Source organism: Esox lucius, chromosome 13, assembly GCF_011004845.1.
Source record: "Esox lucius isolate fEsoLuc1 chromosome 13, fEsoLuc1.pri, whole genome shotgun sequence".
Lineage (NCBI taxonomy): Eukaryota > Metazoa > Chordata > Actinopteri > Esociformes > Esocidae > Esox > Esox lucius.
The window spans coordinates 11,875,254-11,889,901 of record NC_047581.1 but is presented as its reverse complement, the minus strand read 5'-3'; the positions used below and the strand labels follow the sequence as shown (position 1 = coordinate 11,889,901).

The window sequence follows — 14,648 nt, the reverse complement described above, 5'->3', positions numbered from 1 at the left end:
GTGTATGGATTTACGTAGGGGTGTGTGTATGGATGTGTATGTTGATCTGTGTAGATGCGTGTGGAGATGTGCGTACAAGCAGGAAATACGGAAAGGTGTGTGTTGTGCGTCCTGTGCCTGCATACCTTGGTGGTGTTCTTGTTGGGGGCGGTGAGGGGACAGTCGGGGTCTCGGGGGTTGAGGCAGGGGCGGTCCATGTAGCCGTGGGCCACCCCAGCCTTCTCCAGCATCTCCTCCCAGATGTCCACCTGGACGTTCATGGCCCGGAGCTCCGTCAGAAACTCCTTGGGGTCAAAGTTGGTCCACTGCAGAGGGGGCTTACCTCTAGGGAAGGGGGAGAGAGAGAGACCAGGTTATAAACCCACACACAGTTAAGTTCTGCACTGGCCCTCATCCGCATCAAGTCACTCTCTCTGAACAACACACTGGTGTGAGGCTCAGGGCTGCAGAGAAACCCCCGCCAGCGAAATGCATGCCAGCTACAGCTACAATAGAGCCTTCAGAGGTGACACACACACACACACAACCCTGCTGCTTCACCGTTAGCTGTGTCAGTTCAACCTAGTTGCAGATCTAGGGCAACATTTGGAAATCCCTCCAGTTAGACGAACAGACACAAGTTGTCTGTCAATAGCAGGGGTTTGCTGTGTGTTTGTGCGTTTTGTGGGCGTGAATGTGGGTGCCTGGTGTGTGATTACTCACGGGAGGTAGGCCATTCCAGACTGGAGCTTGGCTCCCTCCCAGAAACAATCCAGGGGCGTGATGATGAGACAGGGGTGGAGTTGCTCAATAATCTGACAGGAAACAGCATGTGAATACCGTCAGATTACAGTTACATCACAATATCACAACATAAATGATCTGACAGGAGACAGCATGTTAATACCGTCACTTTACAGTAACATCCCAAAAATCACAACATAAATGATGTGACAAGGAGACAGCAGATAGAAAGTTACCGCCATCACATTACCTCATCTTCAGAAAGACGGAGAAACACATAATCTTCTTTCATACATACCTGGTCCATAATGTGAGCTTCAGTAACAAGTTCTCCTGATTTGTAGCATATATGTTCTAATTTCCATTGTCTGAAAATGAGTCAAAAAGGTCATTTACACAACAACTTTGAATTAATGAAAACATAATTTGCTTCCATGTAGGTGGGTGAGTGTGTGTGCGCACGCATGTGTGTGCACAAGTCACCTGTTAAAGAGGTAAACGTGCACTCGGCTGGCCCTGATAGCTGAGTCCAGGTGTTGTTGGAGGGCCTCCACAGTGAGCACGTTAGCGCCCTCCTGCTGTGCTGTCTGGATCATCAGCTGGGAATTGAACATGGCCTCCTCGCCCATCTTCTGACGTGTGTACTTCAGTTCCTGGTTCACCCGGCCGCCTACTGTAGGTGACAGGATACACACACCGTCAGTCTGACGGGCACACGCACCTGCACATCCTGCGGCTTTCTGAACCGGAATTGTACTTGGTGAAAGGGCCATAAGGCTTTGCGATGACCTCATGACCCTGTCTCCCGCCCACAAGCAGCAGAAAATACAGTACAAATGTATGCAGGAATTTCACTGAAATCCGTTAATGACAATATTGGAAAATTGATTGGATGCAGCAACCCAAAACTATTAGAAGTAGTTGTTGAATATACATTTAGGTCCGGAAATAATTGGACACTGACACAAGTTTTGGTATTTTGGCTGTTTACCAGTTAAGTAACAGTTAAATATTTAATGTGGGCTTAAAGTACAGTCTCTCAGCTTTAATTTGAGGGTATTCAAATCCAAATTGGAGGAAGGGTTTAGGAAATACAGGCTCCTGAATATGTAGCCCCCTCTTTATCAATGGACCAAAATTGGACAGTTGACTCAAAAGGTGTTTCATGGACAGGTGTGGGCTATTCCTTCAAATAAGCAGGTAAAATATCTGGAGTTGATTCCAGGTGTGGCATTCACATTTGGAAGCTGTTGCTGTGAACCCACAACATGCGGTCAAAGGAGCTCTCAATGCCAGTGAAACAGGGAATCCCTAGGCCTAAAAATAATAGCAGGAACACTAGGAATGGCCAAATCAACACTTTGGTGCATTCTGAGAAAAAAGAACACACTCTGCAATACAAAAGGTCCTGGATGTCCATGGAAGACATCAGTGGTGGATGATCGTAGGATCCTTTCCATGGTAAAGAAAAACCCCTTCCCTGAAATAAGGGACTCTCTATGAAAATGGTCGCAATTCCTAAACGTTTCATACAATATTTTTGTTCAACCCCTTGAATTAAAGCTGAAAGTCTGCACTTCAATTGCATCTCGGTTGTTTCATTTCAAATCCATTGTGATGGTGTAATGAGCCAAAATTATGAAAATTGTGTCATTGTCCAAATATCTCTGTATATCTGTATATCTCTGTCCAAATAACTGTAAAGGTATTGATATAAACTATACATTTAATGGCGTTGCATCAATTCAGGACAATTTCTCCAGATACATATGATTGTCCATATGGTCAAGCTGTGGTGTCAGACCTGGGCCGATGGCCTCAGCCCTATAAGACAAACGGCAGTGAGACACGCCCCCCTCCCTCACATGGTGGGTCCAAGCCCAGGGCATCAGCTGTAATCCCTGCCAGCTACAGAAGCACCCGTTCTGCTCCAGCCACGGTTGCTTCTCTACCTCCCAAATCCTGTTAGCAACTGTTTCACTCTGAGAAACACCAGAGAGCTCTCTAATCATTTTGGGGAGATATTTCCCTATAAGATCAGCCTTTGAGAAAACCAAGGTTAGGGCATCTAACTAATGTCCGAAGGGCCCCTGGTTCTAACCCCCTTACCACTGGTTGTTCCCATCCTACCAAAAAGCTGACTACGACAACATAAAACTTACTTCGACAACCGCCGTTTTCCCCTGTTTACGCAGCTATTAAACAGCCGGTCACAGACTCTACCGTCCACAAGCTAAGCTGGTGATGCCACGCCACCGACAGGCAGAAAACAGGCTGCGTAGAAACATCTCTACGTCTCAGCAAATATCATAAAAAGATAGTACATGATGAGTAGCCACCTGTTTTTGCATGACTCACACGCTCTCACACGCTCTCTCTCTCTCTCTCTCACTCTCCAGTGTGCCTGCGCACACACAGAAACACAAACACACATGGGGGCGCGAGCCCAGGCAGAGATCCGTGCGAGAGCTGTGAAAAATCTGTTACGTTTTATATTCTTCTAATCCAATTGGACAATTGCTCGACTCCAATTCATAAAACCAGACGTAGGTGGAATACTTTCAGGCTGTTGTAATGGGATGAACACTGAACATAAACATGCTGTTGGGTCCAGGGCCAGCCCACCCAGGCGGACCTGAGAGAACTGGGAGGGAGGTGCCATGTCTCGGCCTATTAAGGAAACACACAGGATTTCTTTGTTTCCCTACCCAAACACAGCAGTCCCTTCTGATCCAGTTTGAGTGCATGTTTGGAATCAGCATCATTAATAACAGGCCCGAGCTAACCAGAGACGGGCCGTGATACGCTGCTCTCTGTCTTCGCTCTCACTACCACCCAAACACACACAGACCGGCATGGAACTGATTTACAAGTTGTGGAACTGTGTGGGTCTGTTAGTGTAGTGTGTGTGTGTTTGTGTGTTTGTGTGTGTGTGTGTGCGTGCGTGTGTGTTTGTCCTGTCAAAGACACAGAGCCTGCAGCATAGGCACTAATGTAGATCTGAGAGGATTTCATGAGTGTCAGCTATTAGGTTGTCTGAACTTGGTGGTTTCAGCCCTGAATTCTGATTGGTTGAAAGCAGTGTCATAAGAGCTATTATAAACTGGGTGGTTTGAATAGGAACTAAATTGGAAAAGGTTTCAACCTATCGCGAGAAAAGCTTGTTTCATTCCCATGCATTCCCACTATAAATCTTTAGGAGTCTGAGAAAAACATTTAGGCAATGTCCAACAAAAATATTCAACTGCGTTTTGGTCAGGACTTGAATATGATTGCACGTAACTCAACAATTTCACTGTACATTCTTGTTAACGTAGTGGCCACGTTCTTCTGGAATGCAATATTATCATAAGTAATTCATGTCACAGTGAATCACTGGTACTCTATGATGCAGGTGCATTTCTGTCTCGCGCCCCTGCTGCTGTACAGCAGACCCCGGATCACTCCCTCAAGCTTCTGGACTGCTTGCCAGAAAAAAGTAGCTAATTAATTGAAATGATCTTCGCTGCAAAAACATATCTTGATACCCCTAGGGCTGGTTTTGCAGAGACAGATTAAGACTAGCCATGGACAAGAAAAACGTGTTCAGTGGAAACTCTCCAATAAGCTTGAATCTTTGTCATTGTTTTCAGGCTGGTTCTATAATTAGGGTTTCAGCCGCACAGCCACAGAAACCCTGTTGTATTTGTTAGCGCTGGTTATTATTATTCTTCAGTTTCCACCTTGGAAAAAGAAAGTGTATAATCCGGTGAGATTGTAGGGTGGAGGAAAGCACATTATTGCCGAATTGTAAATGGCACTGGTCTACACCATCCCATGCAATGGCATCAGATCAGGCCACATGGTGGCGTTATAACAAGCAATATGCTGGGAAATGTTCTAAAGCCCACGCCGCTGACACCCTGGGACGCAGAGCTGTAACATTAGGTACACATGTCCGCCTACATACAAGGAGTACCTTGTGTGGTTTTAGCGGATGTGTGTACCAAATGTTACGGTCTGCCAGGACGGATTTTCTCCATATTATTTAAAAACATCTGAATCCCTACCCCTCTGGGGTGGAATGAGTGATCTGCATGTACCTTGGCATGTTTCAACAACGGCAGTTTTACCAGACAACAACATAAAAAAAAAAAAGGAAATTATTGACCAATGAATTTTCAAGTGGGCGGGTCTTACATCCGGCATTGATATTTGAATCTTAATAAAACATGTTCACACCAATGGTAAAACACCAGGTGGGCAAGCACCTTCAGACCCACCACACAGGGGCGCTATAAAGGCCATGTTTTTACAGTGGGGAGAACAAGTATTTGATACATTGCCGATTTTGCAGGTTTTCCTAATTACAAAGCATGTAAAGGTCTGTAATTTTTATCATAGGTGCACTTCAACTGTGAGAGACGGAATCTAAAAAATCCAGAAAATCACATTGTATGAATTTTAAATAATTAATTTGCATTTTATTGCATGACATAAGTATTTGAGCACCTACCAACCAGTGAGAATTCAGTTTTTCTTTTTAGAAACCCTCCTGTTCTCCACTCATTACCTGTATTAACTGCACCTGTTTGAACTTGTTACCTGTATGAAAGACACCTGTCCACACACTCAATCAAACAGACTCCAACCTCTCCACAATGGCCAAGACCAGAGAGCTGTGTAAGGACATCAGGGATAAAATTGTAGACCTGCACAAGGCTGGGATGGGCTACAGGACAATAGGCAAGCAGCTTGGTGAGAAGGCAACAACTGTTGGTGCAATTATTAGAAAATGGAAGAAGTTCAAGATGACGGTCAATCTCCCTTGGTCTGGGGTTCCATGCAAAATCTCACCTCGTGGGGCATCAATGATCATGAGGAAGGTGAGGGATCAGCCCAGAACTACACGGCAGGACCTGGTCAATGACTTGAAGATAGCTGGGACCACAGTCTCAAAGAAAACCATTAGTAACACACTACGCCATAAATCCTGCAGCGCAAGCAAGCTCCCCCTGCTCAAGCAAGCGCATGTCCAGGCCCGTCTGAAGTTTGCCAATGACCATCTGGATGATCCAGAGGAGGAATGGGAGAAGGTCATGTGGTCTGATGAGACAAAAATAGAGCTTTTTGGTCTAAACTCCACTCGCCGTGTTTGGAGGAAGAAGAAGGATGAGTCCAACCCCAAGAACCCCATCCGTGAAGCATGGAGGTGGAAACATCATTCTTTGGGGATGCTTTTCTGTAAAGGGGACAGGACGACTGCACCGTATTGAGGGGAGGATGGATGGGGCCATGTATTGCGAGATCTTGGCCAACAACCTCCTTCCCTCAGTAAGAGCATTGAAGATGGGTCATGGCTGGGTCTTCCAGCATGACAACAACCCGAAACACAAAGCCAGGGCAACTAAGGAGTGGCTCTGTAAGAAGCATCTCAAGGTCCTGGAGTGGCCTAGCCAGTCTCCAGACTTGAACCCAATAAAAAATCTTTGGAGGGAGCTGAAAATCCTTATTGCCCAGCGACAGCCACGAAACCTGAAGGATCTGGAGAAGGTCTGTATGGAGGAGTGGGCCAAAATCCCTGCTGCAGTGTATGCAAATCTGGTCAAGAACTACAGGAAATGTATGATCTCTTTTTTCTGATGTATCAAATACTTGTGTCATGCAATAAAATGCAAATTAATAACTTAAAAATCATACAATGTGATTTTCTGGATTTTTGTTTTGGATTCCGTCACTCACAGTTGTAGAATACCTATGATAAAAATTCATGTTTTGTAAGTGGGAAAACCTGCAAATCGGCAGTGTATCAAATTCTCCCCACTGTATATATTCTAAACCTCTTGAAATAGTGCGGGGAATTAATGCAAGCATGCTCAGGAATATTAACCTAGCTAAACTCTAAAGTGTGGTTTCGTTTTGCCTAGAGGTGCCGCTGATGTACGGGGAAAATCTTATTACAAGCTTATTGGCTCATAGTGGCAGTACTGTTTTTGATGGACATATAGTGTTTGAAGAAGTGGGCAAGTTAGTGGTAGATAAAAATTTGACGGGTACGAAGGAGTAGCATTTTCAAATATGGTACATTATCGAAAACATTGTTGAAAACACAGAAAATGTAATTTTTTTGTCATTGTATATTAGTAATGTTGTGGAAAGTGGGTTAACGAGTAGAGAACAGGGATATAACAAATGGGAAATGAGCTTAATAGTGAAAAACACTAGAAAGGTATGCATACATTTCATGTGAAAATATATATTCTTTCTTTATTTCCTTTTTGTTTAAACGCTCACACCCCAAATAAAGAAGAACCTAATCATGGGGAAATGTCTAACATGTTTAGTATATGTTAAACCAGTGCCTACACGAATTAAGGCCAGCTTGCAGTTTTAATTATATCTTTTATCGAAATAAAATGAATTTACAATATTTGTTAAGTCATCCATATTGTATAAAAATAACTAATAATCACATATTGTGATATGATGTTTTGGCTATATCACCCAGCCCTAGAAGACATGGCTATGGTGCTGGAGATATGAGGTTGACATGTTTTGGAATGTCTTGTAAACTTTCTTTTGAGTGAGAACAAACTGACCAATCAGAATGGAGCACAGGAAAACACTCCTTTTTCTTCATCCAAGACCAGAATGCCACCCAAATGTCTGGAGTTGACTTGAGGTTAGAACAGAAGAGGAATGTAGAGACACATAAACACACACTCTCACTCTCTCTCTTCCTCTGTCCTTCTTAATCTCTCCTCCTCAATTTCTATCTCTTTATCTCTCTCCCCATCTCTCCCCCCTCTCTCTATCTCTCTCTCTACAGGAAGCAGCACATTACAACCTCAGGCTTGGAGAATTCCACACTTCATGAGGTTACAACGTTTTGGGGTCAACATTCGCCCTGCCTCAGGGTGAAATTAACACCCCAGCTGGACCAAAAATGTGTGTGTGTGTGTGTGTGTGTGGGGGGGGGGGGGTCGGGCGAGCGCCTGCTCCTGCCTGTATGTGTGTTGTGTATGCAGCTGTGTTTCCTCAATGAAACATATTCACGTGTTGTGCTTCTCAGGAGGACACGTGGCTGACCTTAGTGTGACCTCAGTGTGACCTTAGTGTGCTCTCATTCATATCACCCGAGGAGTCTCCGTTCTACCTAAACGCCCGTGACCTCTAACACGGGGCCGGGCCAGGTCCTTTCACAGGCCGGCCAACTCCCCATTCCTTTCCACCGCCAGTGCTCAGAGTCATCCCTGCGTTACCAACCCCGCCGTTTGGGGGCCTACATACCCACACACATCTTACAGTCAGGAAACCACCCAGACGTGGAAACGATTGCTGTGTGGAGCCCTACCGCCCGGGGGGAATGGAGAACGATGAACGACTGAGGACGACGTGGGATGACTGCACCGGGGCTACGCCGATCAGTCTCCTGGCAGCTCCTGGGGAGCCGCGTTGCGGAGTAGTTCAAGCCGACTCAGTCACGTCTATAGACAAACGACACACATCCGCCAACGCCACGAAATGAGGCGGCATACGTCTGGTGGTGTGTTACTATGTTCCAGGCTTCAGTGATGGTATTTCTTTTTGTTGCATGATATTAATCCGCGGTCCCTCCTATTCTCAAACTGGGTTTGGGAAGTGAGAGAGAGAGAGAGAAGAGAGAGAAGAGGGAGGTAGAGGAGAGAGGGAGAGAGAGAGAGGTAGAGAGAGAGAGAGAGAGAGAGAGAGAGGGAGGTAGAGAGAGTGAGAGAGAGAGAGAGAGAGAGAGAGGGAGGTAGAGGAGAGAGAGAGAGAGAGAGGGAGGTAGAGGAGAGCGGAGAGGAGGGAGAGAGAAAGTGGGTGTAACAGGGAAAAGGCATTCTAAGGAACAGGCGTCACACCCCACCCTTTCTCCCTCTCTCCCTCCCTCGCTCTCCATTGAACAGCACGCTAGCTTCTGATTGGCCCGTCTCATGGAGGCTGCATGGGGCTCACTACAATAGGTCCGCCCCCCATCCCAACAACCCTCCAACCCAACCCACACCACAACAACATTCCCTCTCAAAACCCCCTTCTCCATGCCAGACTACCAACCCCACCAGTCCCCCACAAACCACACCACCAACATAACAAACCTCCATCCATCCTCCATGTGGGCGTGATCTAACCCTGATCCCTGATTCCCTGCTCCCTAGCGCCAAACCCAAACATAACCTTAACTGTACCCTAACCCTAAACCCAATAATCTAACATGTATGCCTAAACTTAACTCCCTAGTGGAGACGACGGGTACCCAAGAGTACACAGATTAAATAGATGTTACTTTCCCATCAGATGTTGAGAGCAGAATGGTTGGTGGTGGTGCATGTGTGTGTGTGTGTGTGGGGGGGGGGGGGTTGATCAGGATTAGCTGGATTAGGGCTCCCACAGCCAAACCCCCTGTAGTGACATGGAAGTCCCCAGAACCATTATGCTTCATTTTACAAGACATATCAAAGAAGACTCAAGATGCTAGATTACTTTGTTGTGTAAACTTGCAGTTATCGGTAGCTTGTGGCGTCACCTCCCGAGGTAGCATGCGCCACATTCTGATTGAGACCCACCCTCCCAAAGTTCTGCAAGTGTGAAAGCAATTCTGTCGGAACTGTATCAAGCTTCTGTGCAGTGTGCACAGACACAGTCCTGCGTGATACCTCTCAAACATGCCGGTATAAATTCACTACACTACGGAAATGATTATGCAAATTGGATAATTCTATCTATCGTTTTATTCTCTGTCTCGTAATGTAAACAAACCCCAAGTCACCTCACCGTTAGCACCATGACCCAACAGCGACCCCCCCCCCCAGGTCATAGTCTTCATGTCTGTCTGCCCATTTGTCTATTTGCATGAATGTCTGTCTGTATCTTCTCATGCATGTCTATCTGCATGTCTCTGTCTGTCATATTACCTTGGTCCATCTTTATTCTCTATTTCCCAGTCCCTTCGACTCAAACATCTGTCTGTCTGTCCTGTCTGTCTGTCTGCCTATCATATCACCTTACTCAGTCAATCTATTATATCTGGTGCTACATCTACTCTAACCCTATCCCTCTGACTGAATGGTCTGTTTTCACAAATTCACTTTCTCTTGGAGCAGGATTATTCAACTCTTACCCAACGAAGTCCGGAGCCTGCTGGTTTTCTGTTCTGCTTCATCATTAATTGCACCCACCTGGTGTCCCAGGTCAAAACAAGTCCCTGATTAGAGGGTTGCAGTGAAAACACTGATTGGAACTGGCTTCAAAGGTTCATAGTTGAGTTTCAGAGGTATACATTCATAAGATAAGAGACAAGCTCTTCACCGAACACAAGCTAGGGAGTAAAATGCTAGTTAAAGAACAATATCAAGAAGATCTCTGAAACACAAGCTAGCAGTTACACCAGCCCTCATTCAATAACAAGCGTAGCTCTGGTAAAAATGAACAACAAATCGATAACACGAAATTCAACTGCTGCTATACATTTACTAACTAGGCAGTCAATTCTTGTGCTAACTCTTCCCCATGTACATGCGTTCTAAGAAATGTCCTGATATGCGTTCAGTCTGGTGTATAGTTCGCTTCCAATTATTTCATTGGATGATTGGAACACCCACTGGAAGCAGATTGGAGCGAAACCACAATGTTTCGGGCAGTGGGCGCCACTTTGCCAGGCCTGGCCGTTTAAGGAAGTACAGGTGTTCTTTGTTGAAAGTAATGGGTTCCTCCCGCAGTTCCATTCTTGTACTGCATCCTGTGAAAGGCCCTTCATTCTCTCCTTCCGGCAGCTTGCTTCTTTCTCCTCCACATGTTTCTCAGTCCTGCAGTCGTCCACTTGATGCTGCTGCCAATCAACCAGGAAGCATTTGAAACTTAAAAGGGGTCAGAGGTCACAGTCCAACTGTCCCTTTCACATTCACATTACATTCAGGCTTACCTAACCTTACACATCTGAGCACACACCCCCCCCCAGGCCTAACCTAACCTCACTGACCGCCTCAAAACCCCAGGCCTAACCTCACTGACCGTCTCAGCACCACAGGCCTAACCTAACCTCAATGACCTCCTCACCCCCCAGGCCTTACCTAACCTCACTGACCTCCTCACCCCCCAGGCCTTACCTAACCTCACTGACCTCCTCACCCCCCAGGCCTTACCTAACCTCACTGACTGCCTCACCCCCCCAAGCCTTACCTAACCTCACTGACTGCCTCACCCCCCCAGGCCTTACCTAACCTCACTGACCACCTCAACCCCCAGGCCTTACCTAACCTCACTGACTGCCTCACCCCCCAAGGCCTTACCTAACCTCACCGCCCACCTCATCCCCCAGGCCAACAGGTATTACACGAGATAGGGTTCTAAATTGGCTATTTAAGCTCATCCGACCAAGTCAATGCAAAAGGCTTCTTTTTGGTGGGGGGGGGACGACACATCTCTAGTCATGACACATTCACTTATCTTCGAGTTTCAAATGAAGTGTTTGGTTTCGTTTCCAAGAAAAAAGTTCTACATGGGTACAGGGTGCCACGTCTCATTAGTGAAACAGCATTGCTGTAGGGGGCCATGGTACCAGTATGAACTGAAACCCTTTCTGACCCAGAAAAACTCTCACCTCCCGCTCTTCTCTGGCTTTCACAAGAAAACAGAGGAGAGTGGGGGGGGGGGGCAAGAGAAAGTGAGAGAACCAGAGAGAGAGATCAACGTCGAAGGAGAGGGGTACCCTGACCCGCAGCTGTACCACAATGCCCCCCCACCACCCTGACCCCTTACACCAATGTGACACCCCAGCTGCCAGTTCCTCCTCCCCCATCTCACATTACCATATGTATGCCCCCCCCCTCCTAATTATGCTAATCACCTGTCCGGCCCTAAAGCAGGTCCAATGGGTGCATTTAGCAGTCGGCTAACTCCCAATGCAGCCTGCCCTGGGCCAGAGGTGTACATTCACACTCTCAATGGGCAGATTCTTCCACGTTGCTGCCTGCATTCAGCTCGCTCTGCCCTGAAGCCAACCTATTGAGGCCCGCTGCATTGGAGCTAGGGAGGAGGAAAACGCGCAGAGAGAAAAGCGAGCGTGCGCATTTCTACTAAAAATATCCACAGCGTCGAGCAAAATGATATTTCAATTGGTGTGGGAGACAACAAGCAAACTACTGATTGTGTTTTCACCCAAGTTGAGGCAGGATAACACAGCCTTTCTAAATAATTGCCTTGATATGTTACATACTATGTCCTACACATACATAAATGCATGGATATGGAGTAGACATTCAAATATATCCTGAAAATGTACTCGAAGGTTATAAAATGCAATGTCATTCTTTTTATGTTTGGGAAGTATTCTGCATATTGGCTTTTATTATGATGAAACGTCTGCCCTCCAAACTGACAGATTAAAAAAAATAAAAAATCCTACCAGACATAAAAGCTAATGCTTATTTCCCAATTTTGTGAAAAATATTGGTTCAAACATTTATATAGGCCAACGCCTTCATTTCGAAAATGACTGTTAGCTTTCAACTAACAGATTTTGAATGTGTTCCTTTACATGCTGGTGTTCATAGGTCGATTTTTATGTTAATGCCAGTCTTGGTCACACGTACACACACAGGATGTTTTCTCTTTTCTAAAGCAAAAGGATAACCTCAAAACAAATTGGAATGTGATGGGATTAGCACTAACCAGTATAGACATGGCGAAGCCATACAACAACCGCGTTTCATAATGAATAAACCACATGAAGACGCTGTTTATAAGACTTTGCTTATCAGCTGATTATAACATTACAGTACCAATATTCATGACTTGACAGGATATTATGTCATTCCATTTCAACAGCATATCCCAACACCCGTTCGGTCTGTCGGTCTGCCAGCCGCGTGATGTGCCCGGAGCCCAGCCATAACAGACCGTGACATTACTGGGAGTAGCCAATCTGAACCAGCCATCTCTTTGTCATTTCCTGGTAAGATGGCCTCCTGATTCCAGGTATCCCACAATCGCACATTCCGGCGCTACAGCAGGAGTGGAGAGGAGTGGTCGCCTCCAGGTCACGGTTCTGAAACGTCTCAGGTGTTCCACTTCATCAAACTAATGACAGGGCTCCTGGTTGGGTTTGGCACAATGAGCTTGTCCTTTAGGACCAGTACGATCTCAGACGACCATACATACATTGTGTTTGTTTGTCAGCTGCTGTGCGTAGGATGGGCCAGTGTGTGAAAGGAAGGAAAATCCAAAGATCTACTTTAGTCGGCCTTTGTCTAGCTCAAGTGCACACAGACACACACCCACACACACACACACCTCAATCCCGAACAGAGCCTTAAACTCTCTCGCCAGCTTCAAACTTCAAACTCCGATCCGCGCTCCAGCTCCCAGTACAGCTGGCCCCGGAGCCAAAACACAAACACCACTACTACACTCCTCCTCCAGTACCTCCTCCTCTCTCCATCTCTCTCTGCTGTACCTCACACTCTCCACCCCTCTGTCCACCAGTGCCGGGAGGGGAGGGAGAGGGAGGAGAGGAGGAGGAGGGGGGGACCACCCTGACTGTCGTGGCAGAGCGGTGTGTTTACATTGCTGTGCCTCGCTCTGTAATACATCTGGCATTCTGGGGCCACTCTCCCCTGCCAGAGGGGGAAGGGGGGGAGGTGGAGTAGAGAGACCTTTGCGGTAGAGAGGAAAGGGGGAGCTTAGGGAGGGAGAGTTGGAGAGGGAAAAAAAGAGAGAGGGAGGGAGAGGGAAGGGGGGGGGGGTTGGGATAGTGTCTTGTAGTGGGTCATTTGCAGGCCTCTGGTTTTTGAATAAAAGCGTCTGAAAGAATGCAGAATGTAAACACAGCACTTGGAGGCTTCTCAGGAGGTCGTTTGTGAATGGGAAGGCATCCACTCCTACAGCGCACATACACACCAGAGTTCAAGCTTTCTAAAACTTAGTTCATCTTTTTTTGGGGGGTGTGGGACATCTAAGCCATGGAGAATAAACACCTTTGAAATAATGACTTTCGTCACGCTTAATAACGTTGAAAAACAGTGCCGTAACTCATGGCATATTAACACTGCCGTGGTGTTTTCCAAAAACTAAATCCTTCTCCAGCTCGTCTGGACATTTCATCAACTGGTAAAGTTTGACAAAACACGCTGGTATGTTATTCTACTGACAGCTTAATCCTGTTAGGAGTCAACTGATAAAACACTAAGAAAATGGAGCTCACGATGTGTGTGTTTGTGTTCTTATCCACATCAAAATGAGGATGATTCAATTGGATCCTAAGAGAGGAAGGGGCAAATTCAGTGTTACCCTCCTCTCTTCGTCTCCCCTTGTCACACTTTCTCTCTTCCTGTCTTCCTCCACAAACCCACCCCTCCATCCACACACCCACCACAATGCTGTTGAACTCTAAGTCCACATGACATGATTTGTAAACTTATTTTCGTTTTCTGGGCAATGATGCATGAAAGGTACATTTCACCATGCCACAAGCCATGTTGCTGTACAGCCCGGTAAACCAAAGGCATGGTAACTCTCCTGAACTAGGACCCCCCCGCCCCCCCACAACCACACACACACACACTAAATGTGCTGCAAAAAGAACCAAAGCAGATCCATCAGACAAAGCAGTAGTAGAGAAAAGAGAGAGAGACAGAAAGAGACAGAGACACAGAGAGAGAGAAAGAGACAGAGACACACAGAGAGAAAGAGACAGAGACACAGAGAGAGAGAAAGAGACAGAGACACAGAGAGAGAGAAAGAGACAGAGACACAGAGAGAGAGAAAGAGACAGAGACACAGAGAGAGAGATAGAGACAGAGACACAGAGAGAGAGAAAGAGACAGAGACACAGAGAGAGAGATAGAGACAGAGACACAGGGAGAGAGAAAGAGACAGAGACACAGGGAGGGAAAAGACACTACACCAATGATAAACACCGATTAGGAATA

At 46.3% G+C, this 14,648-nt stretch overlaps 1 protein-coding gene across 5 annotated transcripts in view; it reads right to left on the bottom strand.

Annotated features, from left to right (window-relative positions):
* ptch1 (patched 1) overlaps nucleotides 1–14,648 on the bottom strand; it is a 58,987-nt gene that overhangs the window by 32,115 nt on the left and 12,224 nt on the right. For all 5 annotated transcript variants that reach the window (XM_029124623.2, XM_029124624.2, XM_029124625.2 and 2 more), the window contains exons 3-6: nucleotides 1,207–1,396; nucleotides 1,022–1,091; nucleotides 703–794; nucleotides 126–324 (exon numbers count right to left, since the gene is read on the bottom strand). In XM_029124623.2, the coding sequence (XP_028980456.2) occupies nucleotides 126–324; nucleotides 703–794; nucleotides 1,022–1,091; nucleotides 1,207–1,396 (551 nt within the window). The remainder of the gene's footprint in view (nucleotides 1–125; nucleotides 325–702; nucleotides 795–1,021; nucleotides 1,092–1,206; nucleotides 1,397–14,648) is intronic.